Below are 10,262 nucleotides of genomic sequence, written 5' to 3'. Positions count from 1 at the left end.
ACTTTAGAATTTTTCGTATTATTTTCCTTTCAAATTGTAAAAGCCTTTACAAAAGTTGAGGTGTAATGAGGGTGTGAGTTACTATGGTGATTACTGGACGGATGTATGTTTTGTATATGTGTTGTAGTGTGTTAGAAGAGCATCCTCCCAGTCTGGATCTGAAGCATAAAGATTGTTGGGAAATAAATGTTCACTTGGTCGAATATAAGAGGTTGAAAAATCTGTATATTTTTCTTTGCAGGATGGTAGATTACTGATTCTTCAATGTTTGTCCAGGACATTGCAATTTGCCAAGGACGTTAATCTGAGTAAGGTGGCGAAAGAGACGGTGGGATTCACTGGTGCCGACCTGCAGGCAGTCCTCTACACGGCCCAGATGAATTCAGTGGAACATTTATTGAACGAAGAGGCGGCGTCGGAGGCGGCTGTGAGTAACGTGCACTGATGAGATGAGATTCGGGTGTCGAAGGTGTTAGCGAGTTAGGAGCCGCAGCCGAGGGGGCCGCTTCATAAATGGGTTTAAGATAATTCTATCTCGTGGCGTGGCGGCAATTCGCGGGTTGCGAGTGTAATATTGAAGTTTGCTGCCGCCGCCGCCGCCACCCCCTGGGCCGATCTCACACCCCCAAAACCGGCGGAGTTAACTACACTTCCTCCTCCTCTTCCTTGGGGGCAGGAAGAGGAGGGACACCTTAATATTATAATATCTCGCGACAGGCTTTATCTTGATTGCCTCGCAAATGAGAATTATGCATTATTTTTAGTTAACGACGACGTCGATGTGGCAATCTCGAATCAATTGACGGGGAATCCCCGCAGGTGCAGCGCGTTTAATTTGCACGCGCGTTTCATTAAATTTCTTTGATTCTTCGACGCTGTAGAAGCCGGAACAAAAGCGAGCAAATTGTGAATGCGTGTTTCTTGGTGTACACATACACGTTTCACTAATTAAATATTTTAGGGGGTTCCGGATTGCATTTTGCCCTTTCGAATCGCGCTCCCTTACGAACAACACAACACTCCGGTTAATAATCACGTAATTTGTTATTTAATTTGATTGTGTGCGCGACGGCGGCGACGAAACAAAAGAAGCTCCACCGAAACCAACCACCTGTGCATGTGTGCGTGCACGTTTGTATATACACATATATATTTGTGTTGGTGTGTGTTAGAGAGCTCAATGCCAGGGAGTTTCCAGTTACCAAATTGATTCCATTCAGAATATAACTTTGTCGTCCTTGTGCCAATTCGCACAAAACCATTTCTGTTTGAGAGGATGTGTATATACACACACACACAAATATTCTCGCCTTTTTTTTTTTTGATATTGTTGCTGTTATATTTGGTATTTCTGTTTGGCAGATCAATTCAGGCGACGTCAATTTTATCGCTCAAAAGCATTTGGACGGCGCCGTTCAAACTACAAGGCCTTCGCTCACGAGGGAAGAAAAATTGAAATATGAACGGATGTAAGCCGATTTTCTTCTTTATTTCTCCTCTTCCCTCCCCGGATTTTTTCTTTCATTCCCCCCTTTCACGCATTCAACTTTAATTTTTCTATTACATGTTTTTTTTTTCACTTCTTCTATCTTCTCTTTCAATAGTATCGATAAATTCCAAGGGAAATCCGATCCTCAGGACTTCAAGCGTGCGAAGCAACGCGTCACCATAGCGTAGGATTTAAATCCATCTCTTCTATCGACGATTGAAAATAGTTTGTTATGTTTGGAAACAAATGGTTGTTGTTATTAATAAAATAGTATTTTATTCTTGTGTTTTAAGCCAAATACTTTCAACAACCTACAAACTACTTGACAAGTATCATGTAAAACCTTTCTATTTCAAATTAAATAACACGCCAAGTAACTTCAACAGTTACTTGGTAAGTACTACCTACTTAATCCTTTCTAATTAAAGTTTAACAACACGTAAAGTAACTTCAAGTATTTTCAACAATTACGTGGTAAGTACTAAACTACTTGGTATGTACTACCTACTTGACTTGTAGATCAACGCTATAATATTCATTGGTCGTGAAAAGACAGCACTCACATTGTGTCAAAGCGAGGAAGTGGCGAAATACTCTTAGCAATAGGTTTGCGTATCAAAAAGGTTGAGAAACGCTGATGTAGTTGTAATAACAATTCCGAAATACTTAAAGAATTTTATAAATAATATACTTGAAACATTTTTTTCTATCTTCGTAATATTTTCTGCTAGAAAAAAGATGTTGGAAGAGATTTTGTGTTTGTTATACAAACCTTTATTCACTAAATATTTTCACCTAGAAGAAATCATTTATTCTTCAAGTTATGATTGAGAAAATTGTGGTTAATTCAAAATAAAATTAATTACATTTCTTTTCACGTTACAAGTTTTTTTTTTCGTAGTATAAATGTCGTTGCTTTTGAAGTTGCTTGTGTAAATTGATATACTTATTTTTTTCCTCTCACTCTCTTGGTGAATGGAAGAGATTTTCGCGAGCCGTTTTGTCGCTGTTAATTCGATGTGAAAAGGGGTTGCAAAAAAAAAACCCTTTTCATGATTAGTTACGAAATCGTATACATGAATCAGTGAATGGACTTCGAGTTCCCTACTATTATTATTATTTCTCTCTCTCTCTCTCTCTCTATCACTGTATAAAACCTTCTCTCCACGCCTCTGCCCGACGCACATAAAGGGCTTGACTCCTGCCGGATCCGGGAGTGATTCCGTGCATTGTGCCGCGAATTGGCAATGAATGCAGGTCTAAAGACCACTCAGCTTCTGCGTTATTCCATTCGGCAAAGGGTGCCGGATTCTCGACTGGACAGAAGATAGAGAAAAAAAAAGTAAATACATAACTATGAAAAAAAAAATAAGCGAAGATAGGACACGTAGAGGCCGGATTCAATTACTATTAACGCGTTTCGCAGCGAAAATATGTACAAACATGACAAGGGGATGCGAGCAAAAGAAATGTGGAGAAAAAAAAATGTATATGTATATATTTGAGAGAAGAAGTTTTGAAGACATTACAATATTTTCTGGACGATGGGCGAGGGCGTGTAAATGTAGCCGGAAGTCAGTGGTCAGCCATGACACTATACGTCACCCGATAGCCGATCTTGTATTTCCGGTGTGGCTGACCAAAAGGCGGTCATATATTCTTGAAAAATGTTTATCTAAATGCGAAATATCGTCCGAGGGTCATAGATTTTTTTTTCCTCCTTCACTCCTCTTCCTTAATAGGAATAGTCGATACCTACTTCGAATCATCCAGAAAGGTGAATAAATATCATTTCTCTCTCTCTCATTCTCGGTATCAAATATTTTATTTATAGTTATTTCTATATTTATGCGAAAAGCGCGCATAAATGTTATCGATAGTTTATATAAATAATGCTGCGTTTGCGACGGTTAAAATGAGTTAACCGCTTTATTTGAAATTCGAAATTATTATTCATGAAACTTGCCATTATCGTCAGTATTTGTGCAAGGAAAATAAATATTATTTGTATATTTTATCAATAACAAGAACTACTTTAAACATTCTTGTAGTTCTTATAGATTTAGAAATATCAATAATGAAATTTAAAAAATGGTGTATTAATGATGAACGTTGAAAACGCAATAGGATTTATATCTTCTTCGCATGGAGATGATACATTTTCTTATTCTGGTGGAAAATTCTAAGATTATAATAATTATCCAAATTTTGAGATATGTTTGAACTAGGATATCTTTCTATGAAATTGTTATTAGGATTAAGTATGCATTGTTTGTTACTAGTTAGAAATATTGTAGCATTAACACATAGTAGTGAACTAGAAAACAAGATAAGTTATGTAGATTATTACTATTGTTTGTGTTAAATTTATAGATTTTGGTTGTTTATCAACTATAGTTTTAATTGAAAGAAATAACGATTTGTTAACTGTAATCTATCCATAATTTTGCATTTTAGAAAGCGTTGAGAAAAATAGAAGAAGGGTGGAGCACAAATGAGAATGGTGGAAAATGGGGAAAATCCGTCGTCGGAGGAGACGTGTTGGTGAGGCCAGGTGAGGGGTTGTAATGAAATAAATAAAGTTAGTATTCCATTACGTCGCGTAAATTGGACTAAATGTCAAGCGGAAATAATAATAACCCGATTTTCGTTGGGAGAGGCGTCGTCGTCGTCAGAGGAGCCCGACCGTGAGGAATTACAATCATCGGGAGAAAAATAGGGAAAAGCGGGCGCCACACAGCGCATCGAAATTAGTGCGAATTGCCGGAAAATACGAAGCCACGTCGACCTCACCTCATACCACCCACTCCCTCCCATCATCTGCACCACCTCCGTCGACGCCGACCGACGCCTTCACTACGCGGCTGGCGACCCCTAATTATTATGTAATAGAAAATTGTGAGGTAAATGGAAAACGTCGAGGTAAATGGAAAATAATGTTTCCCTCGAATGCACCCATCGCCATTCCGAATCTATACAGCACTTAGACATACTTATATTATTCATCCAAATAAACTTCAGTACTTCAATGATTGATTGCATTATGAAGAACTATGATTTTTTTTTATAATTTAACTTAGAAGACGGAAAAAGGTGTTGTTATCTTTGAAATACTTGTTAGTTACATAACTAACGTAAGCGAGAGATAAGCAACTTAGGACATGGATTTACTTGAATGGTTCTCATGTTCTTATTACATCAATTGTATAAGTATATTAATAAGTATAATAAAAAAACAATGAAACTGTATTTAGTAATAATCTAGATATGTTATTCTTACTAAGTACCTATAAAGTACTTGTCAAGTATCTCTTAGGTAGTTTCCATGACTACCATGGTTTATATAATCATCCTACACCAAATTTCTAACTTTGGCAAATTCTTCTTGATCAATGTGAAATCCATTTATTTACCTGAAAATATTCCAATTTCACTTGAGGTTGATGGAAATACTGGTATTTTCTGCATAAAGGAACTAACAATTAAGTTAAGAGAATTTAGAAAACATTACATTTTTTTGTTAAGAAAACAAACTTGTTAAATAACTATTTGAATTTGTTGCATAAAACATACAAAGCATAAAGACCTGATGATGCACACTAAGAAATATTATTGTTTTTAAAAGGAAATTAAAAAAATATTCTAATATAAAATAAACTAGATGTCTATATTTAACACTAAGTATAAAGAGATTTGGTGATGAATGCTGTAGATTTATATCTAAAAAATCTTTCTGTCTTTATAAAGGGATAGTGAGATTGTGTGCATATGTTCCCTGAGGGTAGTTTGCGTGCGCAAATTTGTCGGAGAGAGGATGGATATATAGAGCATCGAGGGTGGCTAATTGAGCGCGAGACTGTCCAAAATCGCACCAATAATGTCCGACTGAGACTAATTTGAATAATACAGTGGTGGCTAATCGATAATCCATATGGGCAATCACCGAACCATTATGAGGCACTACGACGCCTTTATTGAAATAACAATTCCGCTCTGTTTATTCATTGTCACATCTACACAATCGTACAACCATCAGTGTCAATAACAGTTTATTAACAATGTACGATAAATAGAATAGAAAATTACAAGAAGTCTTCTCAAGAAATTATGCTTTTATTAGCAAAAACAATTTCAATATTATTATATTGTAATGTAAATTAATGGACTGTATTTATTAAGACTTTCTACTCAAGTAAATTATTCTAGAGCAGTGATTCCCAACCTTTTTTCATTAGTGTACCTTTTAACATGTACTTTCACTAGATTTTACCCCCTCATTTAAGAAATTTAGTAAGTAACCGTGATGTTAATTTTACGTGATGTAACTTTAAATTAATATTACAATTATTTTCTATCATAATTACAAACTTGGGAATCGCTGACCAACGATCCAATTGAAGATGTCTTCAAGTTGGTACAATTTCTGTAGAAATAAACAAATATATTTTTAAACATAAATTTAAGTAAAACATTTTGATGAATCCAAATACTCTCACACTTGAAATGAAAATCTTGCATATAGAGCAATGAACCAGTTGACTTTTTTCATTTTACCACAAGTTGGCACGTGTGTTCATAATCAAAAACTAGTGCCGTAGAGTCTACGGCGTAGACCAACGAATCAGATATTTACATGTATATTTTGAATTTTTGACCATTTATATGATATACTGGAAAAAGTTATATTATTGGATTGGGTAGGATTTGAATCTTAACTGAAAAGAAGACTATATAATTATATACTCTACCATTTTTATCTTTTTTTTTTTGTGAAAAACTTAATAGATTATAACTTCAAATTACAAAGTAGGTACAATCGAAAACCAAAGTGAAGATGAACTAAGTAATGAAGACATTTTGCCCATTAAAATAAGACGAGTTAGGCGACTCATATCTGACAGCGAGGACGAGTGTTGAAAGATTACATAATTTTACAAAAGTCTTCATTGTTTTTGTTGAAAAACAGTCTTTTAGTTTAGTTCTTGTTTCATTTTTTTTTATCAATCCTTATATGAACTCTTCAATTCAATTCAATAAAAATAATTTATAATTTATCTTGTCTTTTGTATTTATTGGTCTCCATATAACGCGGTACGAAAGATGTGATTTGTGCTAATTCCGAGTTTCTTATAGCGCGGTTTCCATACAACGCGGTAGACGGTTTCCATAGAACACGCTACGAATTAGCCTGGTTTGTACGGTTAAATCCGAGTTTCTTATAACGCGGTACGCACTGACCGCGTTATAGGAGGGTTGACTGTATATTGTTGTTTCGCTTAAGTTATGAAACTAAGAAATTTCATATCTAGAGGATTGCTTTTCTATTTGTGCTTATATGAAAACGTTACATTTTTAACAAAATTATTTACATTTTTCACAACTATTGTAAGTTATTGGTATATTGTCAAATTCAATGATTAGTGTGCGAATTTGATCCTTGTACAATTGATAATTTCATATCATGTTATAATCAGTTTCTATGCTGAAATTTTATTCAATGGGAAATTTAAATTTATCTTTTAAATTGCATTAAATAAACTGTTAACTGTTCGTATTATAGCAATAACTTGCATAGTGCGGATTTTCTATAATACGGTTTGAATAATTGTATAGTAAATTAAAAAAAGAAAGGTTTTAATAAATTATACGAGATATTGCTGTATTTATAAAGAATAATTAAGTTTCGTATTAAACATTTTCTGGGTCGCAGTAAGAAGTTTGAACTGATGGAGATTGTTAAATAATCTAATGTAAACTGTGTAATGCATACAATTTAGTAGCGTTTAGGGTCGTGCAATCGGTTGTAGTGTGTGAAGGTGAGAGACGACATCAAGTTCCCGTTTTTCCGATGATTTGTTTTGAAGTGTTTAATTAAGGTCCCGCATTTCTCTCGAGATAATCGAGCGGTAGGGAAAGCGAACGGTAGGAGGGAGAGATAAGTGTTTGTAATTATTCGCCGCCTCCGCGTTTGAATCTCCGTAATTACTGGCAAACTGTGTATAGGAAATAAATAGGAAACGAAGATCGAGGAACTAACCGGAGCAGACACAGAACCCACCGTAACGTACGTAGGAATACTACACACAGTATCTGCTATTAAACTTGCTGGAATCTTGGATCCGCTAACGCGATTATTCCGAAAGGAGTGGCGGTTGGATAATTACCGAATACCTCAAGACTCGAGCAGCGATCGTTTGTTCTCAATTAGCGATCCGCCAAGAAAACTTAATAAGCTGCCGGAGTTTTGAAAATTCGGCCGCCACCGCCACAGCCGTTTATCCTCTTCCTCTCCTCTTCCAGGAGGATGCAAAACCCTCAAAACCGAAATGATTTACGGCTCATTTGGCTGGCAATTAAGAAACTCCGCTCCGCGCCGTTTCTGAACTTCTAATTAGCATATGTAAAGTTTGCGCACTTTGTGCATCCGCTTCCAGCGCCTAATATTCAAAACTTTTTAATTGTTACAAATTGCCCAAACTTAAATGAGATGTTCTCTGTAATTACGCAGTAGCGTTCTCTTCCTTTGCGCCCACCAAGAACCAACCAGAAAACAACAACAAATGCAAACAACAAGAACGCGAAGGAACTGTTCATCTCTCTCTGGACTTCTTATCTAAAGACAGGGACATCTTCGCGCTTTCGGTGCGATAAACTTTCGATCCGAGAGAAAACGCGCTTTTTGTTGTACGAGATTACGGTCGCGCATAAATCCGCGGATTAACGTTCTAAACGCTCGATGATAAAACACATGCATTAGCTTAACGAGCTTAACTCTTTAAATAAGATATGTTACCAGAATTATCTTAAGTTTCCAACAATTGGAAAACTAACTTACTTTGTAATTAATATTGTATAATAGCGATTTAATAGAAAATTTTCCTTTGAAGCTTAAAACTTATTATGTTAAATTTTATTTACTTACTTATTAGTTTTTTGGAATAAGAAATACTCGTAGAACAACTAAATTTATATAATGTATTAAAGTATTTTTTTATATAATTAAACTTTATTTAATTTAAAATTGAATCAATTGATAAATGTATTTTGTCTATAATTTTATTTCTTTGCATTATTTCAATTAATTATTAAAATTTGTGTAATTTAATTAAAAAATGAAACTTATATGTTTTAACATTTATATAAAAAAATGAGTTAATTAATTGCCTTTTTCATATTTTCATTAGAACAAAAAAAAGAATGAAAAATCAAATTATTAGTAGATTTTCATTAAAATTTAAATACAAATTTTAATTGATGAACATTGGTTTTCTTGTTTATATTTCGTTTATAATTAAAAAAAGCTTTATGTAATTTATCAATTTCAATTAAAAAAAACCAGTTAATTTTTTAATTATATTAAGGTAAATAAGGTATTTCAATTAATTATAAAACATTGTTTAACTACATGTAATTATGCATTAATTGAGTTTGATTCTGATTTAAATTTAATGAAAAGTGATTAACAAATCTACTTTCTACATTTATTTTTAATAACTTATTAAAATTTGTGTAATTTACAAAAAAAAATACAAATTTCAAATAAAAACTTTAAATTATTTAATGCAGCTTCTTTTTTTCTATTTCTTGGTAAAAAATCAAATTGATTTTGATTCTGATTTAATGAAAATTGATTAACAAATCTACTTTCTACATTTATTTTTAATAACTTATTAATATTTGTGTAATTTAAAAAAAAATACAAATTTCATATAAAAACTTTAAATTATTTAATGCAGCTTCTTTTATCTATATTTCTTCGTAAAAAATCAATTATTTAGAAAACTTTCTCTGCTATTTTGCATAAGCGAAGCCAGGGCGGATATATACGCTGCTCGTTCATTAGTTAATTATTAAATACGAATAAAATATGAATTATGAAAATATTAGTAATTTTTTATTTTTGATTTCCAATTAAAAGTTGTTAAATTCTTTACATTAAATTCGATTATAAAACTTTGTTCAGCTTCAATAGAAATAATGGAAAAAATAAGCTAAGTTTACAAAAGAAATGAAGAAAGAAGACATTCAATCAGTCAATGAATTAATTTAATTAAATATGAAACGTTATTTCACTTTCTATTAAATATAAAGAAAATGGTTTCATTATTATTAATGTTGTGGATGAAAATGTTTATTTTTTTGATAAATTAAATATATAATAAACAATGCTAATCTTTCTGAATTTATTAGAATTAATGAAGTACTTCAATTTATATTCGTTGGTAAATCAATTAATCAAAAATGTTTATTTACAATTTTTTTTAGGAGACATGTAGAATATAGTTCGGATATATTCGCCGATACAAATGAAATATGAATTACGAAAATATGATTTTTTATTCTCAATTAAATACACACAGTTGTTAAATTCTTTGCACTAATAGCAATAGTTTTTTGATAAAGATTATTAATAAAAATAATTAAAACTAAATGAAACTGATTATGACAATATCAAAACTCGAGACATGTCTTTCTGGCGCCTATTCTTATCAGTTTTATAATTCAACATATTGTTTTCGACTGCAGATAATATTATTATTATTATAATATGCAACGACCGATTTTATACAATGTTTTGAACGCGTTTATTTCGAAATAATACGCAGATTATATCATTTATTCTGCATGGAATTTGCGAGTCAAAGAGCACAAACGTTTCTGTATGCAACACGCTCATTTTTTTTTGTCTGTTACCCTCCTTTTTTATTGCGAGGATACAGAAGAGAGTGAGTATGAAAAAGATACGAATTGGATTGCGCACACTGCTGCATAT

At 32.9% G+C, this 10,262-nt stretch overlaps 1 protein-coding gene across 1 annotated transcript; it reads left to right on the top strand.

Moving 5' to 3' along the window:
* Positions 1 to 209: 209 nt before the first annotated feature.
* Positions 210 to 1,775, top strand: LOC108569655 (peroxisome biogenesis protein 1-like; the record flags this gene model as incomplete). Its single annotated transcript, XM_017931287.1, has 3 exons — positions 210 to 427; positions 1,363 to 1,469; positions 1,605 to 1,775. Coding segments are annotated over 3 exons (398 nt in total), but the record flags the coding sequence as incomplete, so codon positions are not given.
* Positions 1,776 to 10,262: the final 8,487 nt, after the last annotated feature.

The sequence above is a fragment of the Nicrophorus vespilloides genome, unplaced genomic scaffold, assembly GCF_001412225.1.
Source record: "Nicrophorus vespilloides isolate i.1.1-1 unplaced genomic scaffold, Nicve_v1.0, whole genome shotgun sequence".
NCBI lineage: Eukaryota > Metazoa > Arthropoda > Insecta > Coleoptera > Silphidae > Nicrophorus > Nicrophorus vespilloides.
Note: the sequence above shows the minus strand (reverse complement) of the source record. Positions and strands in the feature narration are given on the sequence as shown.